Source organism: Marmota monax, unplaced genomic scaffold (assembly GCF_021218885.2).
Source record: "Marmota monax isolate L192 unplaced genomic scaffold, Marmota_monax_Labrador192_F-V1.1 WCK01_AAM20220418_F8-fsc00009, whole genome shotgun sequence".
In the NCBI taxonomy this organism is placed as follows: Eukaryota; Metazoa; Chordata; class Mammalia; order Rodentia; family Sciuridae; genus Marmota; species Marmota monax.
This window is the reverse complement of record NW_026694710.1, coordinates 28,855,308-28,877,134: the sequence shown is the minus strand read 5'-3', so window position 1 is coordinate 28,877,134 and position 21,827 is coordinate 28,855,308. Positions and strand designations below refer to the sequence as shown.

Here is a 21,827-nt window from a genome sequence, read left to right as displayed (position 1 = left end):
CCCCTGTAGCCATGCCCTGGCCCACCCTCCCATCAGTGCAGAGCTGCCCTGGTGAGACTGCAGTCCACCACCCCCTCCCCACCTGTCACAAATGAAGAAGAGATGGCCATGGAACAGTGGAGTCCAGATTCTATTCATCCTGATATAAATTAGGTCACATTCAAGGAGTGGTTAGTCAGTCACACACAGGACTAGCACACAGGGACACACACCCAGTGGGCAGACAGTCTCACATAAATGGAGGACAAGCCACACTGACCACAACAAACAAACAATTCTTGCAAATGAGAATCAAGGCAAAAACTAGTTACACCACTAAGACGTGTTTCGGACATTACATATGACATGAACACAAGGAATGTCTATACAAGAGACCACAAGTGGCCCCCAGGACGCATTTGTGCAATTTTGGCAGAAGCAGGAGAAGGGGCTGGGCTTAATGGCACCAAGGCTCTCCAGGGCTGCAGGCCAGGCCACAGCCACTTCTGAGGTCAAGGGCCATGGCCATGCAGACCCAGTGCCAGCAGACAAAGGGAGAAGATCTGACTGAGGTCTCTTTTTTAGGGTTGGGACCTCTTGGGTCTTCCCACATAGGTTTCTCGTTTCTGGTCAAACTCCTTTGGGATCTGAGGTGCAAGGGCTATCTTGGCATGGTGCCCCAGGGTGGCCCGGAAGCAGAACTGCCTGGGGGACACAGCCAGGGCAGGAAGGGAACATGGGACACTTGCTGGCAAGCAGCAGGCATGTAAAGTGCTGTGGTTGAGCCTGAGGCCTGGCGGTGGTCTACACTTCCACCAGTGCACGCCAGCCCTGCCCGTGGACTCTGGGGCCCAAGGGAATATGCTCAGGGCCCAGCCCACACTCCAACTGGGCTCAAGGTGGACTGACAGGTGTGGGAATGCTGTTCCCCTTGCCTTAGCCTTCGCCACCAGCCCTAGAGAAGGGTAGCCAGGCCCAGTCAGTACTGCACAGACCCTGCAGCCACATTCCACAGTGCAAGCTGGAAAAAAGGGAAGGCACCTTCCCCAAGACAAACAGAGGTGGCCACCTTCCCACCGGGAGGGGCAGGAAAAGCTGACAGAACTTGCTACTACAGGGCCAGTAGGAGGTCCAGTAGTAGTTCCAGGGGAATGGTCAGAGTGGCACACGTGGCCCTTGTCCAGTGCTGTCCAGTTATAGTGCTCAGGTGGAGGGTTACAAAGAGAGGGTGTCGACCCCCAGGACGGAAGCCTGGGCCCTACCTCCCGGTTCTCCCTTCCCCAGGACTTCCATGACTAACACCGGTGTGGGATCCCAGCCCCTGAGGGAACAGTGCCCACCTGCTACACAGCTGCCCTTGGGCCAAGGGGGAGATGGCCACCCGCCTCCCATCAGTGTCCACGTAACACCAGACAAGGACAAGAGCCGGAAACATCTGGGCCTGGGAAGATGCTGGGGTCCAGGTGATGGGTCCATCTGCTGGCCAGCCAGTGTGTGAACTCGGAGCAGCTGAAGACAGGAAACCAGCCTTCTTAAGCTTCTACTTAGGGTCACCCTCAAGGGCAGATGAGGTGTCTGCTCTGGCGTCCCTGGTGGTGCCAACCTTTCTGGGTCTCTGCTTGGCCTTCCTTAGCATGTGCACCTGTTTGAGATGGGGGAAGGGTCAGGATGACATAGATCACAGTCCTGGGAGCCCAGGAGGCCAATGCCCTGGATGGGGCCATCTTCAGCCCACTGCCCATCCTCAGCCAGGCCTCTTCTCTTGAGGCCCAGGACTCATGTCTTTTGAGGCCTGGCCACCCTTACCAGGATCCCATGACCACCTGGCCTATAGGAGGCCCAGCCCACTTGAGCAGCAATGGCCGCTGCACAGCCACAGCCCACCTGGGCTTAGCCCTCATCACCATACCTTGGGACCAGCAGCTGAGATGATCATATGCCCCGGGGCCTGAACCCAGGGCTCACCATCCACCTGCACAGGAGTAGCCTTGAGGAGCGTGACTCGGAAATAGGAACCCTGGGCGATGCGGATCCCAGAGCGCAGCCCACCCTGCACCTGGCCCTGGGCAGAGACAGGCCAGGCTTAGTGGGCCCGTGGGTGCCCTGAGGGCCGCCCGCTGGGCTCCCGTGCTCACCATGTGCATGACGCCTGTCACACCCACCACCTCCAGCAGCCCGTCGTCCATGCGTGGCTTCTCGAACCTCGGGTCGCTGTCTGAGCCCCACAGGTCAGCCCCTGAGCCCCAGCTGCCCCAAGAGGAGGGAGGGGCGTGCACAGATTAGGCCCAGCTGACACTGCTCAGCCCAGGCCACGCAGTCTCCTGGGAGCCCAGCCCCACACCTGCCACACCTGGGGATGTTGATGAAGATGAGGCCCTCAATGCTGGGCAGCTCCACCTCCTGCTGTTCAACCTGCAGCCTGAGCTCCCTGTGGAGGCCGCGGGAGTGGCTGATCTTCTGTAGCCCAACCCGCACATACACACCCTTATTGTGGAACCTGCCGGAGGAGACACACCTGCGGTCACTGGCTGATGGCTACGGCCTTGCCGACAGAAGCCCCAGCTCCTGGCCCTGCCCTTGTGGTACCTGCTGGTGAACTTGCCAGGCTCCTCCTCCCTCGCCTGGTGGAAGTCCAGGCTGAGCTCAGCATCAATGCCAATGCCACAGTAGTTACTCATCTGCACTATCTGAGGAAAAGGGTGTCAGCAGGTCACCAGCCAGCCCCCAGCACCCCAGTGCAATCCACCGCACCAGCAGCTCAGAGGAGCAGCCTCATATTCCAAGCGGGGGTGCCCGTACTCCTGCACGTGGCTGAGGAGGGAGCATTTCTGTGCACCTCAAGAGCCACCTGCAAGAGCCAAGCAGGGGGCACACTGGTACCTTGGGGGGCTCTGTGTCCACTACACTGTTCTCGGTACTACTGGCCTCCTGGGCGTCCAGCAGGATGGTCCAGCGGTCCATAAGCACAGCATCAGCCTCATCCACAGACACAAGCACAGAGAACGGGTCTTCCCCGCTGTAGCCTGCCCCCCAGCGGAGCACTCGGCCAAGGTCATTCCCTAGGACAGAGGTAAGGCAATGACTCTCACATACCATCACAGAACAGAGCCCCCAGCACAGGACAGAAAACCCAGCACAGGCCTGGAGCAAAACCAGGGGCAGGGAGAGCCATGAGGCCCCAGTCTTCCACTCAATGGCTGGCCCCACCTGTGCCCAGGGGCAGGATGGCCACGGATGGCTCTGGACAGGCCAGACGGTGTCGTATCTCCTCCAGAGCGCCAAGCACCCAGCCCACGGTGCCATCCCCACCACACACCAGCACCCGGAAGCAGGGTACCTGGGAGAACAGATGAAACCTGCAGCAGGAAACAGGAAGTGTCCCACCACAGTGCAGCAGCTCCTTCCACATGCCTGTCTCCAGCCACATAGAGGACCTGAAGGTTCCATCTTGGAGCTCCAACTGGAGTTCCCAGTGGCCACAGATAGCAGCGGGGCCCTCCCGCCTGCAGCAGACCCTGACTCACCCAGGAAGAGGCCCCCCATTGGTCAGCTCGAAGACCTGGTGTGGGTTCAGCAGCCTGCGGAAGCTGCAGAGCAGGTCTCGGCCCTTGAGGCCCCCACTTTTGGGGTTCACGAACACGAGGAGCGGGCAGCAATCTGGGGGCAGCTTCATGTGCTGAGAAGCAGGAGGGCAGGGTCAGGGTAGGGCCAAGGTCCTTGGGCTGCCATGCAGCGTCTGCTCTGAGCCCCGAGCCCAAAGAAGGGAGGGCTGCTTCCCCACATGAGCACCGGTGCTGACCTCAGGACCACAGGCTGTGGCCAGTGGGCAGCAAGGAGGCCGGCTGGCTGCCTGGCGGTCCAGGCACAAAGGCCAGCCACACCCACCTGCCAGGCTACACAGCCCATAGGGCCCTGCTTGGTGCTGCTAGCCAGCACACCAGGCCTGGCCCTCAAAGGGCCACCCACCTACCCTTTGGAGATTGGCAGCTTCCAGGAAAAATGCTGTTTTCAGGGTGGCTACACGTCTCCCTTGAGCTGTGAGACAGAACCTGTCTCCCATTTCCCACACACAACCCCAAGACCAGCCTAGGAGTCTAGACAGTGGGCCAGGCAGCATCCCTGTGACAGGGTGGGGTGACGAGACAGACACAGGGTGGGCAGTGGCACACGGACCAGACCGTGGCTGGGCAAGGACACACTTGGGGCTTCGTGGCCCGAGGGGCAGGCAAGGCCGCCTGCACTCACCACTTACCCACTCACCCCAAGGCAGGCAGCTGACGGGAAAGAGAAAGCGGTGTCGGCCTCAGGCCCAGCTCTGCCCATGGAGCAAACAGGACGGGGCTGCGGTGTGCCTGAGCCCTGGCCTACAGGGACTGAATCCCCAGAAAGTGGGGACAGTCACCTGGCCTGGCCAGGATAGGACCAGGTAGGGAAACGACAGGAAGGATCTATGGGCATTTCCTACTCAGTCACAGACCCCTAGACTAATTCTTTCTCCTGGGCTTATGTCGGGGGTCAAGGGCCAGGATTCAAGAACAATATAGCTGTGGACACCTGGGCCTCGTGGGACGAGCAGGGGCAGGCAGGGCAAAGTCGCCATGGATGCCTGGGGGCCTTGAGGAACATGCAGGGGCAGGCAGGGCTGAGAGCCACAGGCCACCATGAGGGTATGGGACGGAGGTCCAGGCTCCAGCCCTCCTGCAGCTCACCCCTGTGCTCACAGGGAGTGCTGCTCTGGCCCTGTGTCACCCTGCCACCCTCTTCCAGGTACAGGTAGGTCTTGAGGGGCGCCCCAGTGACGGGTTTACACTGGCTGGTCAAGCCCTGGGTGTGGAGCAGGGCCCCTATGGCCCCCCAAGACAGGTGGAGAGGACAGGCCAGAATGATGATGGTACAGTAACAGGCTCTGGCTCTCAGCAAGCGGCTGCTGTACAGTCAGGAGCTGCGTCCTGTGGCCTCCCCACAGCACAGAGACAGGAATCCAGAACAGACAGCCAACCCCAGCCCCCAGGAGCGGGTCTCACCCACCAGCAAGCACGGACCCTCAGACCTCGGTCCCTCTGGTGTTAAGTGGGCAGCCTTGTCCACCTTTGGCTATGGTGAGGCCTGACCAAGGTGGCACTACCAGCCCCAGCACACTCGAGGGAGATGGTGGTTGAGCGCGTCCAGCCATGAGGATGGAAGATGTGCAGGTTCCACCCTGGAGAACCACGCACAGCCCAGAACTGCCCACTCACCAGCACGTCTGGGAGCACCAGCAGCGACAGCGGCCGGCCACGCACCATCGTGTCCCTGCCCAGCATGAACAACCGCTCAGCCTCAGCAAAGCAGGCCACGTCCAGCACCACCGCACCTGCACAGGTGGCCAGAGCTCAGGGGCCTGCCCTGCGCACCCACCCCACCCGCCCATGGGGCAGCTCGGGGGCCTGCCCTGTGCACACACTGCCCCATTCCCATGGTGCCCAGAGCAGGGTTTCAGTCCCCTGGTAACAGCCCCAGCTCTAGCCACAGCCATGTAGAGTCAGCGCACTGATGCTGGCATCTACAGTGAGGGGCCTCCCCACCCCAGAGTGCTTCCAAGGATGGCCAGGCTCAGTAACTGAACCCAACAGTGGGCAGTGGGCCCGTTCCCTGCACCACAATCCTCACACCCACACCCAGCATCCCCGGGTAGGCAGGTCATGGGCATGTTTGGAACCTCCCCAGCAAGAGGCAGGACCATGGCAGGAGGGGCGTGGAGAGCACAGCTGAGCCTGAGCCACACTGACGCAGGAGCATCAGAAGCCGGCAGGTATGGCTCCAAGCTCTGAAGGAGGGAGAAAGATAGCTTTTCCACCCACCTCCGGAGTCCGTGGGTGCAGCTCACCTTGTGAGTTGTAGACATGGCTCACGGACACCACGGCAGCTGCAGACAGACTTGTGTCAGGGGTGGATGGTGCCAAGGCTGCCCGACTCCCCCTCCCAAAGGTATCCCACTCCAGAGCAGGGCCCTGCCCCCTGGAGGTCCAGGGACCTCACAGGGGGAAGCAGAGATCCCTGAGGAATGACAGAGGATAGGAAGCTGAGTGGGCTGTGCCTAGGGTGGGAATGGAGTCGGGGTTCAAATGGTGGGAAGGGCAGGAGAACCACCCCAGCCAGAAGCCCTGGCCAGCCCAGGGTCACACCTTTGGTGGCCATAGCCTCATGCAGCAGGTGACTGTATTCCTGGGGGGACAGGCCAGGTGGCAGGCCACCCACGAACAGAGAGACGTGTGGGGTTACGGTCCGGCTCTCGGTGACATAGAACCGTGTCTGGCTCACCTGCCGCACAGATGTCTGTAGGGAGGGCAAGGGCTGTAGGGATGCTGGGCAGTGCCATCAGCGCCCACTCCCCATCAACCAGGGGCAACAGAAGTAAGAAGGGCACCAGGGCTGCCTTCCTCTGGGTGAGCCCTGCCCCCCTCAAGGAACTGGGGCAGTCTGTGGCTCAAGGCCCTCTTGCTGGGTGACGATGTTTCATGGAGGGCACTGCCAGCCAGGGCAGTCAGTTGCCTGCTAGGAAGGAGACACCCCTCTGTGGGGCAAAGGCCATGGCTAAGGGCCACAAGTACACTGGGGCCAGTGTCCACACCCACTGACCTGCCGGATGTCCCGAAGCCGATCAAGCAGGGGCTCCTCATCTGCTAGCACTGTCCGCTGGACTGTGGGGTTGAGGGGCACAGCTCATTACGGGTGGGCTCCTCCCTACATCAGCCAAGAGCCACCCTGAGAACCCAGGCATATGGGGACATAGGCAAGACCAGCCCCAACATCCTGAGGACAGGCTTGGGAGGCCTGGGATGTGTGTAGGGCATGAGAGCACTGCCGGGCTACTCACCCACCTTGCTTGCTGCCCATGAGCACCTCGACCAGCTGGAAGCTCTCAGGACCCTCAACCTGCAAGGCAGGAAAGGCATCAGGCCTGGCCACCTCCCCAGGACACCTTAGGGGACAGCGACAGGGCCCACTGGGTAGGGAATCCCCAGGTCTGTCAGAACTAGGCAGGCCCAGCATACACACCTGGCGCCCGAACAGCGGGAGGACCTCCAGCACCACGGTCTGCGCTGTGCTCTGTGGGGTCACACGGATGGACACGTAGGCCACACCCACCCTGCAGGGGACAGGCTTGGAGCTTGGGCCCTGGGCTCCTACCCCATTCCCTCCCCCAGCTGACACCGTGCCTTGGGCCTCACTTGAGCCAAGCTGGATAGATCTTCAGGACCTCCTGCGTCCGAGGCAAGGAACGAATGACCCAGGCCTCGGGCATGGACTCCTGGGGCCCAGAGACTCTGCTGCCCTCCTCCTCTACAGGACCACTTAGCCCAGTCTTCCCCAGGGCCTGGGTGTCACCACTCAGTGAAGGCAGGGGCAGCGCCTGCAGCTCAAAGTCCCGAGCATCCTCAATGACACAGTAGGCCCGCAGCGCCACCTCCTGCGGGGGGTGGGGGGAAAATGATGTGGGGAGGCCTGGTGGGGTAATCGGTGTGGGGACCTGGGTGTGGCCGCTACTGGGGCCTCACAGACGTGTGGCCCTACCCTGGCCTCCCTCTTACCAGCACCTCCTGGCTCCTGGCCAGCCGCGGGACAGTCACCAGGCGGAACTGGTTTCTCCTGATGGCATCATTGCCATCAAAGATCTTCAGGGTCTGCTTGCCTGGGCCAAGAGGGAACAGTGAGGACTCCATAGGGGGAGCGTGGGGACCAGCTGATCTCTATTGGGCATTTACCTGACTCTGGAGCCACCAGGGCCTCTCTGCCCAGCACCCCGGTAGCAATTCCATCTGCTCCATCGTCCCTGTCACCTGCATATTGGACATGGATCTGTCAACGCTCTGCCAACCTGGACCCTGGTGCCCCCCAGGCCACCCACAGCCTCACCTGGCTCTGGCACCACAGCCTCAGCAATGCGGAAGCAGTGCATCTTGCTGAAGTTGCGGGACAGCAGGCGCACACACGAGGGGGGCAGGACCATGGAGCGCAGGCGCCCAAACGCACACTCTGGAGCAAGCGCCGTGGAGCACACCGCATGGGCCTGGGGGACATGGGGCGAGCCTGACGCACTGGGAAAGAGGCGGCCTCACCCAGACCAGAGAAGACAGGGGCCCTCATCCCCAAGACAGCACAGTGTAGACCAGATCCAGGAAACGGACACCTCAGCCCATCCCCAGGGCCCACCCCAACCAGGGCTATCCCAGGGCTCCACTCCCACCCAGCCCCCAGCCCATGCCCACCTGGACACCACACCACTCGCAGCGCACACCTGCTGGCACATCGGAGGACCCACACGTCTTCCTGCAGACCTCGCAGCGCGTGCCGGAGGGCAGGTTCCCCTCCCGCCAGTGGTGGTGATGCGTGTCCTGTGGAGGGAGCAGTCAGTGGCACGGCCCACCCTTGCCCAGGCCTGCCCTCACCCAGGCCCCTGCACTCACATGGTCCTGGTGTCCATCCTGGTGGCACTGGCGGCAGTCGCTGCAGGCGAAGGGCACACAGTCGGGGTGAACGTGCAGCTCACACACTGGGGGGCGGGCAGGGTTAGGGGCTCTCACCGTGCCCCTGCCCCCGCCCTCCTTGCAGGCCTCCCATTTGGGGCTGGGTCCGACCCCAACCCCTGCCACCAAGGAATCCCCTTCCTACCTACCTGCATGGGGCGTGGTGTGCACCCCTCCTTCGGAAGCTCCCCGGCCGGCCCTGCGCCTACCCCCGCTTCCCTAACAAACCATGGCCTGGGGAGGGCAGGCCACCAGAGGGCAGGCCACCCTGGGCAAGAGAGAGCAGGCCCTGGGTGAGGGGCTCAGCCTAGGAGGCCATGGGGCCAGTGGTACCTTCACAGCGAAGTGCGGGTGCCTCCAAGCCCTTGCGACACACAGAACAGAACCTGCGCTTGTAAAGCCCCCGGGGGCCGAAGCAGTGGGCTACAGGGACCTGCAGGGCAGAGTGAGCCTCAGCCTCTGCCAGTCTGGCCTGCATCCCCTCCCTGGCTGCTGTCTCCTCCCTCCAAAGGCTCCTGAAGCCACCACCTCCAGGTCTACCCTCTGGGAGGCAGTCGGCCACAAGCACTGTGAACCTTGCCTTTCCATGATAGAGATGGAGAGGGATCCGTTCTTTTTCCAGTCCTTCAATTACCATGTGCACAGCAGGAGGGATCGTAAACAGAAAGCTTGCACGCCAGAATGGCAACCATGGGCACAGAGGCTGTGTATATTTCTTTATCTTGTTTTTTGGTACTGGGGATTGAACCCTGGGGTACTTTACCATTGAGCTACATCCCCAGTCCTTTTTATTTTTTGAGACAGGGCCTTACTAAGTTGCCCAGGCTGGCCTTGAACTTGCAATCCTCCTGCTTCAGCCTCCTGAGTTGCTGGAATTACAGGTGTGTGCAACCATGCCTGGCTTTTTAAAAATATCTATATCCTCCAAATTTTTATCTCATATATATTTGAAATTTTTAACTTTTTTAAATTTTTTAATTTAATTTTTGATTTTTTTAAGTGAAGAGGAAACATTAAGACCAACTTTAGAATATAGCCATAAATGTCTACATGAAGGGCCACCCCAGCCAATGTGACACCCCAAGCCAGCTCCTGAAGCCAGTATCCACAGGCCCTTTTGGGCTCACACATGGTATTCAAGTCATTCCCCAAACACAGCATCAAGTATCCCAGGGCAGACACCACCTGGCAGCAGGTGACCTGCATCCCGGCCCCCTTCACCCATAGGCACAAGCCCACCACACCAACAGCACTGCTGCGCTGAGCTCCAGCCCACTGCACCAACATGGTGGTCGGTGGTCCCACTGCCCACAGCCAGCTAGCAGGCAGGTAAATAGGTGTGATGCTGTATGCAGGGCACAGGTGACCACTGATGCCATCAGTCCTCCCTAAACACTTGGCTGCCATCACCCACAAAAGAGAAGTCCCTGCACCCTGCAAAGACCTCAGCCAGGTGCCTGAACACCCCATCGAGAACCCTGAAGAGGGAATTAGATGGCCAAAACTCCTCCAGCTCCTAGGCTTGGGCCTTCTGTTTATATAAGCCTGTTACCTTGAGCATTTGTAGGCTCAAGGGCCACATCAGACAGAGCTGGTAGGTATCACAGCAGGGCAGTGACAGTGATACTGAATCAGAGCACCCAGCCCGAGGAGACCCACATGATGTACCTGGTACCCATGCCCACTCCTCTACCCACAACCTGAACTCTCCCAGCATCCCATTTCACCTGCTACTGGGCAGGGTGGTAGAGCATGTACCCTGTGGGACTGGCCTCCCCAGGCACGACACCTGGGGATCCACCCAGGTGCTTGGTGTCATCAATTGCTCCTTCCCTTAGATGGCTGAGCAGGATTCTGCCCTTCGCTTCTTTTTTTTTTTTTTTTTTTTTTTTAATATATATATTTATTTTTTAGTTTTCGGTGGACACAACATCTTTGTTTGTATGTGGTGCTGAGGATCGAACCCGGGTCGCACGCATGCCAGGCGAGCACGCTACCACTTGAGCCACATCCCCAGCCCTGCCCTTCGCTTCTTAATCACGGTGTGACCAAGCTGACAAGTAGGACAGCCAGGCAGGCCCTGGCCCCACAAGGGCCCACACGCACTGCTAGGGTGGCACTCACCCTCACCAGGCTGGGCGCGATGCCCGTGCACGGCGTCCTCACATGCTTCAGGCACTTCTCATGGGACATGAAGTTGCAGACTGTAGGAACAAGAGCTGTGTCAGTGGCCTGGTCCTGCAGGGCAGTCACCTCCTACCCAGGAGATGAGAGGCCCCAGGACCCAGGGCCTGGCCCCTAGCCTTGCCCAGCAGGGCTACAGCAGGGCACTAGCACTCTGCCACAGGGCCTGAGTACCCATCACAGTGGATTTTGGCACAGCTGATGGAAGAGGTCCCTCCAGTGAGCTGCTGTGGTGCCTGCCCTGACGACTGGGCAGTGGAGAAGCCATTCCTGCTATCCCCATAATATGAAGCCAGGTGACGGCATTAACACAGATCCCCATGTTCCCTACCCTCATCCACAGATAGGGACTGGTGCTGTGGCCATCCTGGGAAACAGCAGACCCAGGTCCCCCTGCACCTCTGCAGCTGGCCCTGTGAGAGGGATGGTCCTGGCCACAGCAGGCAGAGGTTTCAAAAACTTCTACACACCTACCAAGAGCAGCTTTGCCTGGGACACTCTTCCCTCCTGCTCCCACAACTGCATCCTCTCCTAACTGCTCCTGCCACATTCTATGGGCTGTGCCTAATATCTAGAGCCACACCAGGCAGGTGGGGCACCTAGCCAGGTGAGGGCTCCCAAAGGCAGGAGTTGCCAGCAGGGAGACTTCCCTAAGCCTCCAAAGACAGTGAGAACTTAAACACTGGCTAGGTGGGAAGGCCAGGACAGCACTGGGGCCAGCAGACATGGCACCCTGGTCCTGGGGAGGCAAAGTGTCCCTGGGCCTCAACAGGGGCAAAGGCTCAGCAGCAGAGAGATGATGGTCAGAAGGGGCAGAGGGCAGTCTGTCGTGGCACATTCAGAGCCAAGAGAAGACAGAGGGGCAAGGGGTCCAAGCTGGGCCCCAAGGGTAGGAAAGGTGGACAAGGCCACAGGGGCAAAGAACACAAATTCCAAAACTGCCTGGAGTGAACCTGCCCGTGGGGCCTCAAGGCAGCCCCATTCTTAGGCACCTCCCAGAGGGCAAGCTGCCCCCAACCTTTGGACCCTCACCTCCCAGCCTTAGAAGGGAACAGGCAGAAGTTTCTCCGTAGACTGCTCCAGAGACAACGTGTGAAAGTAAGCTGGGACTGTGGGGGGCAGGAGATGGAGAAGGAGTCCTCCAGCCTTCCCCAGGGGCCCTGCTCCCTGTTCACTCTGGGACAAAGACACGGCCAGCTTCCTTTACTGGGAGGGGAGGTGGTGCCTGATCCCGCATTCCATGCCTTGGGTGCTGCTGGGAGGAGCACATCTCCCCACACCCTTTCCAAGCCCTGTTTGCCCAGGTCATAGTCCTATCTTTACAGACACTGCCCGGAAATGGCCTCTCCATCATCTCCCACACATCAGGCCAGCCCCTCAGTGAGCTGCTTTGCCCAAGGCTAGGCTGAAGGTTCCTGAGCCCCTTGAACCTAGAACCCACCTGCAGGGGCCCACTTGTGAAGGGGACCAGGAGTCTAGTCTTATACTTGGCTTCTGCCTTCACACCTCTCACTGCTCCAGCCTCAAACCTACAGTTCCACATTCATCACCTGCCACCTTCACAGGGATCAGTCTCAGACCTGGAGCTCTGTTTCTGTGCCTTTCACCTGTGCAGGGAATCCTGTGGTCTACCTTCTACCTGCCTGCAGCCCTGCCTTTTCTACCTCTCACTTGTGCATGGGGTCCTGGAATCTAGCCTGACTTGGAGCTCACTTGGCCTGCACATGCACACCCTCCACCATAATGGAGCCCCAACATTCCTGGGAGCAGGCAGAGCAGTGCAGTCTCTGATCTGTCAGAGAAACCACAGTGATCACCCCTATGCCAGCTGGCCACACCCTTTTCACTGGCAGAAGACACCCCTAGGTGAGTCTTTGGCCTGAGAGATCCCACTCTAGAGCAAAGGCCTATCTCCCTGAGCAGGGTAGAAGTTCCTCAGCCAGTCCCACCTCCAGCCCCTGACCAGGACATAGGAAGTGCCAAAGGTCCATGTGTTCCACATAGCTGGGCTGAGGGCCCCAGGGCCTGCCTGCCGGCATGAGAGAGGACCAGAAGAGGCCCAGCCCAGATGCACCCCTGAGGCAAAGACAGGGCTGCCTCGCTGGCTTGGCAGCTGGGTGGGAGCCCTGTTGGGACATGCCACAACTGGGAGGAGACCCAGCCAGGCTCTCCACGCAGCAGACTCTGAGCAGAGCCAGCATTCAGTCCCTCTGGGCAACAGCATGCATTCAAGAAGAGAATGACCAGTACCCGCGGTCCAGGGCAGCCGGTTTGACCATCCCTGCTACCCAGTCGCTGAGAGATGCACCCAGAACTGGGAACCCCAGAGAGGTCTGGCCAGTCTTAGGGCCAGCTGGCTCTATCCCGGGCCCTGCAACTGCCCCCAACTCAATCCCAGCGCCACACCGTGGCGACACTCCCCGACTTCCGACAAGGGAGCCCAGGAATCCTGCCGCAGGAGGGGTAGGGATGAGCGACAGTGTGCTGAGGGAGGCCCGGCACCGCGCTCCGGGAAGACAAGGCCCGTGCGGGCCCGCGGCGCAGAGGTCAGGGCGCGTCCCGCCCAGGCAGCCTCTCGGGACGCGGCTCCGGCCGGCGGCGCGCGCTCACCATCGCACAGGAAGCCGGCGAGCCCCCAGACAAAGTCGGAGCAGAGGTGGCAGAAGGTGGGCTTGGTGAGCGTCACCTTCCGGAAGCTGTGACCCGCAGCGGCGGGGCCAGGGGCTCTGCCGCCAGCCCGCTCCGACCCCGACCCCGGCCCCTGGCGCGCGTGGCCTCGGGCACCCAGCACAGGGCTGCTGGCCGGGCTGCTGGGGCGCACGGAGCCGCCGCCCAGCCAGGCGCGTGCCCCGGGCTCGGTCGCCGCTGCCATCCCGGTCCGAGCAGCGCGAGCCCAGATCGCAGGCGGGTACAGGCCGAGTCGGCGCTGGAAGACTGACGCCGTACTCCGCCCGCGCCGGCTTCCGACTGCTCTGCCTACTGAGCAGGCGCAGGGCGGGGCCATGCGCGGACCGAGGCGGGGCCTGGTGAGGGCGGAGACGGCGAAGCGGGATCGGGACGCGGGGGGCGGGGCTGAGCGCACGGGGCGGGGCCAGTGGGGAGGAGGGGTGGGGCCTGTCCTGGAGAGGCGGGACGTCCAGGCGGGGCGGGGCCTGCAGAGCGCTGGTCCCAGCCCGGTGGGCGGGGCGAGCAGGGGAACCGAGGTGGTCCACTTGGTTTCTTCCTAACCGCCAGGGATCGTCTGGCAGGCCCGAGCCGGGGCTGTAATTCCCCGCTTGCGGCGTCGCGACACCGGACTTGAAGCCTTTGCACCTGCGGCTCCCATGCTTGTGGCTGTGTGGATCGACACCTCCCACGCAGGACGCTGATCCCAGCGAGAGGCAGTCACTGCCTGGCGCTCCTGGGCGGGTTCCGGGGCCCAGGCTCTGCCTTTCTGCCCGGGTTCACTAAGGACCCAACAGAGGGCAAGAGAGCGGTGAGGGGCTCCAGGGCTAGGACCCCGCGTGCCGCTGTCTCGGGGCTGCAGTGTGGCTGGAAGCTGGGTTTGTGCTGACCTCCCTGACGCACTCTTGGTCACTATCCCCACCACGGAGGTGGGGGCCATGGGAGGGAGCCACCCTTCCCGCGTGGAAAAACCCGTCCCACCACAGTCCTAGTTCTGGAATCCATGGAGCCGGTCACTCAATGGAGGGACAACCCCAGCATGCACGACTTGACTTGTCAGGGTGGTGCTGGTGACATCTGGGGGCAGTCCATATTAGTCACCTTACTTCCTTTGCCAGCAGGGGGAACTTGTTCCTGTCGGTTAGAGTAGGGGCGGCCTCACTGCGCATCTGAGCCAAGAGGCTCCTAGGGAACCCACCTGGCTCCTGCAGGACATCTAGATGCCCCCAGCCAGGTCACCAGGGCAGCCGGTTTGCCCATCCCTGCTACCCAATGGCTGAGAGGTGCACCCAGACCTGGGAACCCCTGAACTAGGGCAGGCTGCACCAGAGCAAAGGGATGAGCCCAGGGGAAGAGGAAAACAAGGAGGGGCACATTAGGAGAGGATACTGTCTCCAGGCAGGGCTGCTGCAGAGGAAATGCCTGGGAATATGCTAGAACTTCTGAATGGGAAACAGGAAGCTTGTTCTTGGTTCCAGGGACCAGTCTAAAAAGAAGAGCAGGCCCTTAAGAAACTGGGAGGGGAGACGTGGTCCTCCATGACTACAGGACTGGTCCACTTGAGCCTCAGCTGAGGGCAGAACTCTGGGGAAGCCTCAGGATACCAGGGATCAGCTGGCCCTCCTGGAGATGCCTCTGGGGCAGACTGACCACAAACTGAAGAGTAAACCATCCACTGGATATGGATGAAGGACCCAAGACTTAGTGCCCAGGAGGCCTAAGGAAGAGCATCTAGGCAGGAGGAACAGCTAGTGCAGAGGCCCTGCTGAGGAGTCAGGGAAAGGCACACCACTTCTGAGGACTCCTCCGTCCTGCACCCAGGGAGTAGCACTGTGCTGCCCTCCACTGACAGCCCTCCCTTTGCCCTACACACCCCAGCCAGCCAGCTGTGAGGACCCTGGTCTCCACCCCTCCTCTCTCCTTTCTCAACCAGATTATGCCCTGGACCTGCCTCTGTGCAGGCCTCCCATAGTCCTCTTGCCCATGGGAGGGCTTCGACCCAACCTTGGAGCCTTGAGGAGGCAGATGTTCCCCGAGGCCCACACCCACGGCCTGCACTTCTGTTAAGGAAGAACAGTGTTCATGGACACTCCCCCCTGCACTCAGGAGAAGACAAGAGTGCACCTGACTGCTTCCTCTAGAACTTTGTTTCCTGACCTAGCATGTTAATTGAAACAGCCAGCATTTCCATCACACCCTCCCACAAGCTTCCCAGAACGTCTTCCAGAGCAACTTGAAACCTCTGCAAAGAATCAAAACCAAACAACACCCGCCAGATGGAGACTCTGTGTTTCAGCATCTTCCACAGCTCTTGGGATGGTCTCTTGTGCAGGCCCCTCTAAGTTCTGACCCCACTAGTCTGTGGGGTTGCCTCTCCTATTCTCTCCCTCTCTGTCTGGGTGGGTTAATCAGTGAGCCTTTACTTCTCTGGCGTTGGGGACTGGAAGTCCAGGGTCAGAGTGCTGGTGTGGTCAGGTTCTGGAGAGAGTCCACTGCCCTCCCCACTTCCTAAGGGAGCCGCTGTGCACTGTAATGGTAGAATTGTGCTGCCAAGTTCATATATTGGAATCCCTTAGCACCTTGGAGTGTGACTCAGTTGGAGACAGGGACTTTACAGAGATGATCAAGTTTAAAACAAGGTGATTAGGGGGCCCTCGTCCCCCATGACTGGTGTCCTTGTTGAAGGGGAGCTTGGACAGACTCACCTGCAGGGGGAAGGCCCTGTGAAGATGAAGGCAGAGGTCAGGGTGGTGGTCTACAAGCCCAGGGGCCAGAACTGCCAGGAGCTGCAGGGGGCTGGCACAGAAACTGTCTCAAACCTCAGAGGAGCCAGCCCTGGACACGCTGATGGTGACTTGCAGCCTCCAGGACAATGAGACATTGAGTCTTAAGCCTACTCAGTTTTGGCGCTTGTTATGACATCCTTAGGACACTCAGAATTGTCATCTGTGCCGGCCTGTACCAAATGGCACAGACACAGAATCCATGTACGTGTTGTTTGGTGATCAGCCTCTCTCTCCGGGTTTTGCCTGAGAGCTCCAGGATCAGCCCATTTAACTGCTGCTGTCCCCTGGTAGGAACTGTGTGTATTCCACTCCATCTGTTCTACTGTCAGTGGGCCCAGGGTATCGGCAGACCTTGGCTGTTATGAATCAGGCTTTGTGAGCCTTCTTCTTGTGTTTGGATACCACATGCTCAGAGATCCCACCGTAGACTAACACCAGTCATAGGACATGCTATGTTCCCTTGGAAGATAATGCCAAGCCCTTGTCCAAAAATCCACACAAAAAGTCAAGTCTTCGGGATGGGGCTGTGGCTCAGTGGTAGAGTGCTTGCCTAGCATGCGTGAGGCCCTGGGTTCCATCCCCCGCACCACATAAACATAAACAAATAGGGCTGGGGATGTGGCTCAAACGGTAGCGTGCTCACCTGGCGTGCGTGCGGCCCGGGTTCGATCCTCAGCACCACATACAAACAAAGATGTTGTGTCCGCCAAAAACTGAAAAATAAAATGTTAAAGTTCTCTCTCTCTCTCCCTCTCTCTCTCTTTAAAAGAAAAATAAACAAATAAAATAAAGGTATTGTGTCCATCTACAACTAAAAAAAAATTATTAAAAAAAAAAAGTTAAGTCAGGCCTCCACACTTGTCACAATCCTGGCTCTAGTTCGGCTGCAGGCAATCTCCATTTGGCTTCCCCTCTCCTGCTGGCAAGCAGGCTCCACCTGCCTTGGGCACCTGCCCCTGCAGCTCTTATGAGGCTGTCGTGCACCCTGGCCTTTTTTCTACCGAGTGTCTTATTCTTATTGACCTTTAGTTCTGGACATAGTCAGGACATGGCTGTCTTGTTGGTCCCAGTCGGTGCTCATTGCTTGTATAGTCCGGTTCACAAAGAAATGCTGTCTGTTGCCCGCTGCCCTGAACTAGGGCAGGCTGCACCAGTGCTCCTGGGGATGGCCCCACCAGTCTGATCACAGTTTTGGCACTCGAGTGACACACTCTCATTTCCTGCGTGGTTCTGTTTCAAGACACCATGTTCAGTGTGTATCTATACTTCCCAGAGACACTGTCTATTGGGCCTGACTGCAGCCTTCCTGACACTTGTCCTTCCTTGGGAGAACAGGTCACAACCATCTTGTGCTAGGGAACACCTGACAGCACCAGCACTGTACTGGGAACCATTTCTGACACTGATAGAGCCCCTGGGTTCAGTCCCTGTACCTAAATAAATAAGCAAACAAACAATCAGACAGCAGAAAGGATACTTCTTTATAGTATGAGCTGAGCAAGCAGTGTGGGGCCTTGGGCCACCCCAGCGGAGCCGCAGGTCAGTGGCTTAAATCTTTCTTTGCTCTGGGCATGGCCTTGAGTGATTGGAGAAGCACAATGAGCCTTGATTTGGGGTTACAAACAAATTTAGCATGTGGGTGAATTTGCAGAACAGGTTTGTGTATATCATACAGGACACACCTCTCCACGTCAGGGCAGTGCTGCTACAGCTCTGGGACTGGAAGTCCTCTTATCATCTTGCAGAGGTGGCTTCTTTTAAAAAAATATTTATTTTTTAGTTGTAGGTGGACACAATATCTTTATTTCATATTTATGTGGAGCTGAGGATCGAACCCAGTGCCTCCTGTGTGCTAGGCGGGCGCTCTGCCACTGAGCCACACCCCAGCCCTAGAGGTGGCTTCTGATGACGCTGGTTTTCATGTCTCAGAGCCAGCTGGGTGTCATGTGCGGTGGGGCTGGGTCCCTGCTTTGACCTAGCTTTCCCATGACCCACCTGCTGTACAGGAGGCAGGCAACCAGGGTGGAACACTGCTGGAGCCTGTCCAGGTGTGGGCCGTCTACAGCTCTCCTCAAGAAAAAATGCAAATAAATTATTATAAAATTAGGGACATTTTTATTCAGAACAAGAGAATAAATTACAACAAATTAAGTGTTTTGTGTTTTTATATTTTGGTTCAGGAGACGAACGCATGGGTGCTCTACTACTGAGCTACACGCCATCACCCTCCTAATTTAGTGAGTTTTACAGAGTCCCGAGACCACGTGACTGAGGCGTCCCATGAGTGGACCCCCTGTGGACCCTGGCTCTTCTTCACCGGTGCCCTGCCATCTCCACACCTCTGCAGGCTTCGTCAAGGGTGGTGGACACACTCCTTCAGCACATGTGCTTCAGGATCAGCTCCCTGCAGAGGCAAAGACACCTGTCCGTTTCTTCTCCCAGAGTAGTACCCCTGGCCCACCTTCAAACCCAGCAGCCAGCCCTGCATCCTAAGATGCCATCCAGAGTGGGTGCTAAGCAGCATAGCCAGGCACACAGGCAGACAGCTGCCCTAGAAGACCTGCAGCTCCGTTCCCAAGGGCGAGTACAACATGCCTCATATTGGCCAGGGCAGAAGGCCGGAGGTGGGCCTAGGGTCTGCACCATGGCTTCTCAGGAAGAAGTGGCTGAGGCATGGTAGGAACACTGAGTGAGTGGGGGACCTGGGGCCTGGGCTATAGGGCAGTCTTCTGTGCACCTGACCCAGGGTTCTCAGGGCAGGGAAGTGTGCTTGGTGGGAGGTCTGGGGAAGGAGCCTCTGTGGCTCCTGATTGGTCAGCCTGCGCATCAAAGGGGAGTTGCATTGCTGTCTAGGAATTAGTCAGCCTGGGGTGGGCAAGGGCTGTCCAGGATCAAGGCCTCAAATGCCAGAGCATCAAGACCACAGGAGCACGGGCATATATAAGCAGATATAAGCAGGACAGTGGGGAGACTCGCCCTAGAGATGTGCGTCAGATTCTGTTTAGGGAGAAGGGGGAAAGAACAGAAAGGCGCTGGTTCTGAAGAAGTCCCAGAGCAGCAGTGGCTGTCCCTCCCCCACCCCCAGTTGGCCAGAGCAGGAACTGAACACCCCACCCTGGAGCTAAAGGCCTAGGCAGAGAGAGTGGGCCGAGTGGAAAGAAAACAGAACTGAGGTCCACAGGGAGTACTCAGGAGCCCAGTCCTCCTGACCTTTCATCTGGAAGCCCAAGGGCCTTCTGGTGGGCACTACAGCCCCAGGTGTAGCCCAGCTCCAGTCCCTCCCCAGCTTCCAGTGAGTCCAACCCACTCAACTCCTCCTGGCCACGCCCCCTTGGCCACAGCCAGCTCTGCCTGAGGGGAACAGGGTGCAGCTTCCCAAGCCCTGACCCCCGCTCCTGCCACACACACCCTCACAGGAGCCAGACTCTCCCCTTCTCCAGGGAGGGGCGCAGCGAGACCCCCAGGACCTCCCCGAGAGACCAGTTCCAGGCCCTTCTCTTTTCAGACACTCCAGTCCACATTCCTTTGTTCTCTGTGGGTTCTGCTGGCAACAATTCCACATTTCCAATTTTACTCTTGAAGCCAACAGGTGCCCCCTTCAGAGCCTGAGGAGCCCCCACTATGGCAGTCCTGGCACCTCCCCACCTCTGGAGCCCCTGGGCAAGACTGCCCTTCTTAGTCCTGTGGTGGGACCTCAGAAACCATCTGCCGGGCTCCTGGGGACAGAAGTTCTGAAAGACCTAGACCTGACCCTCCACACACCACTGCCCATGGACAGCCCTCACTAAGACAGGGAGCCAGCAGGGCCTCCCCTGTCCAGTCCTTGCCTTTCTGCAGGGCCAAGAAGCCCATACCCAGCCAACTCAAGGCAGTCGTAGTGGAGAGGAGGCTCTGGCCAGCACACAGCCCATTTTCACTCATGTTAGAACTGCTGGGCCACAAAGGTCATCCCCTTTGGGGCGTAGAACATTTGGGAACCTCTGCCTTATGAATATCCCAAACATAAACCAAAATGCCGTGTCTCTGTGTCCCAGAGGCTGCAGTGTGAGACCCTGCCAGGACCTGCCCCTTCCCTTCCCCAGGACCTTCACTCTGAGTCCACTGAACTGGATCTGATCAGCCCAGCTGCCAACCTCAGGAGAGTTCTCTAAGGCTGTCCTGCACTTCTCGTAAGCCATGCCTCCCTGGCTGCCCCTTCCAGGCCCACGGGATAATCCAGGAGAATCTCATAATGCAGCTCCACCTGCACAGTCCCTGCACCACACGGGCCATGGCCCGGGTCCAGCACCAGCACAGGCTGTGCCCTCAGTGGTCGGCATCAACACCTCTTTTGTCCAGTTGATGCTCCAGGTCCCGTGAGAGGTCCCACAGCTGGGTTCGCACCGGACGCGTGTCAGACTTGCACTGCCTCTGCCAGCCCTCTGGGCCTCCCTTCCTCCTGCGCCCGAACCTCCTGGGGTTTTTCCCTTCTGCATGAAGGACATTGCTTGCTGTTTCCTTAACTGGAAGTTGATGGTGGCAAACCTCGGAGTTTCTCTAAAATGTTTCTGTTCAACCTTTTTTTGGAGGGGGGGCGGGGGGACACTGTAGTTTGCGACAGTCTCACTAAATTGCCCAAGCCGGGCTTGAACTTGCCATCCTCCTGCCTCAGCCTCCGGAGCTGGGACTGCAAGTGCTGCCACCCCACCCTGCCTGGAGAATGCTTCTGCCGGGTTTTGATTTCCGCTCACTGGTGACCTGCTCTAGGCAGCGTCAGTCCCCCGCCACCTGCCGGTCGGTACTTCTGCTGAAAGGCCAGTGTCCCTTCACTGCTGGGCCCTAAAAGCGGGAGGTCTCTTCCCTCTGGAAGCTTCTTGTATCCCCTTGGTTTTGGCCTCGGCTCTACATCCTGGGCTGATGGGATTCTGCTCTCTTCCCGGTTGGGCCTCTGCAGCACCCCTGACCCGCGGCCTGGGTCTGCAACGCTGCTCCCGCTCCGCTCTGCCTCGTCTCCAGGTGGGGAACCTGAGTTGGATCTTCTCCCTGTGTTTGTTCTGCAGTCTCCCCTATTTTTCTGTTTAGTGTGGATTTAACCTGTGCTCTATCTTCTAGTTCTTCTTCCTTTTAGGTGTGAACTGCAGTTAAACCGACCGATTACATTTCTGACCTATCTGTTGAGATATGACTTTCATACAATAAAACAGATCAATTTAAATTGTGTGATTCAACAAGTTTTGAGTAAGTCTTCTGGAGGTGCTTATGGATTTTTTCGATATTTCCAGGTTGAAAAATGTAAAATAGAAAATTCGCATATTTTTCTCCTAGGTCAACTGTTTTCGATGCATTTGTTTTTTTTTTTTTTTTTTTTGGTGGGACTGGAACTGGGTGTGGAAACCAGGGGTTCTTACCCACTGAGGCACATCCCCAGCCCTTTAAAAAATACATTTTGTTTAGAGACAGGGTCTTGCTGAGTTGCTTAGGGTCTCACTAGGTTGGTCTTGCGATCCTCCGGCCTCAGCCTCCTGAGCCAGGGATCACAGGGGTGTGCATGGTGCCCATATATCTTACTCTTTATATGTGACAATATCATTGTTTTCTGTTTTAGTTTTCAGAGCCATTTTGGATACAGACATCATGACCCTTCACCTGTAAACACTTGAGCATGATCTGGAAAGAACTAGAGCAGTCCATCCACAGCCCTGACCACAGCCTTTGAGGCTGGCATTTC

At 58.5% G+C, this 21,827-nt stretch overlaps 1 protein-coding gene across 8 annotated transcripts; it reads right to left on the bottom strand.

The window, feature by feature from the left end:
* Positions 1–111: 111 nt before the first annotated feature.
* Positions 112–13,618, bottom strand: Dgkq (diacylglycerol kinase theta). 8 transcript variants are annotated; one of them, XM_046423766.2, is made up of 23 exons: positions 13,281–13,618; positions 10,611–10,690; positions 8,820–8,919; positions 8,427–8,512; positions 8,229–8,354; positions 7,876–8,029; positions 7,725–7,799; positions 7,551–7,651; positions 7,191–7,429; positions 7,018–7,068; positions 6,836–6,894; positions 6,598–6,659; positions 6,144–6,294; positions 5,846–5,884; positions 5,217–5,332; positions 3,504–3,655; positions 3,187–3,335; positions 2,860–3,038; positions 2,566–2,666; positions 2,330–2,476; positions 2,115–2,226; positions 1,889–2,041; positions 112–1,621 (listed from the first exon to the last, which is right to left on the bottom strand). In XM_046423766.2, the coding sequence occupies exons 1-23, from the start codon at positions 13,540–13,542 to the stop codon at positions 1,520–1,522; spliced, it is 2,796 nt and encodes a 931-aa protein (XP_046279722.1). In that variant the 5' UTR covers positions 13,543–13,618; the 3' UTR covers positions 112–1,519. The 8 variants fall into 8 exon arrangements, with proteins under 8 accessions (XP_046279722.1, XP_046279723.1, XP_046279721.1 ...); XM_046423767.2 differs by having other exon boundaries at positions 6,840–6,894; positions 7,018–7,108; positions 8,258–8,354; positions 8,427–8,466; positions 13,281–13,617; XM_046423765.2 differs by having other exon boundaries at positions 6,840–6,894; positions 7,018–7,108; positions 13,281–13,616.
* Positions 13,619–21,827: the final 8,209 nt, after the last annotated feature.

Bases quoted from the DNA above. Each gene is read 5' to 3' on its own strand.
- Dgkq (XM_046423765.2), bottom strand. From the start codon at position 13,542: ATGGCAGCGGCGACCGAGCCCGGGGCACGCGCCTGGCTGGGCGGCGGC. The intron at 5,885-6,143 runs GTGTGACCCTGG...GTCTGTCTGCAG, and splicing joins TGAGGCTATGGCCACCAAAG to CTGCCGTGGTGTCCGTGAGC. The intron at 2,477-2,565 runs GTACCACAAGGG...CTCCTCCGGCAG, and splicing joins CCTGGCAAGTTCACCAGCAG to GTTCCACAATAAGGGTGTGT.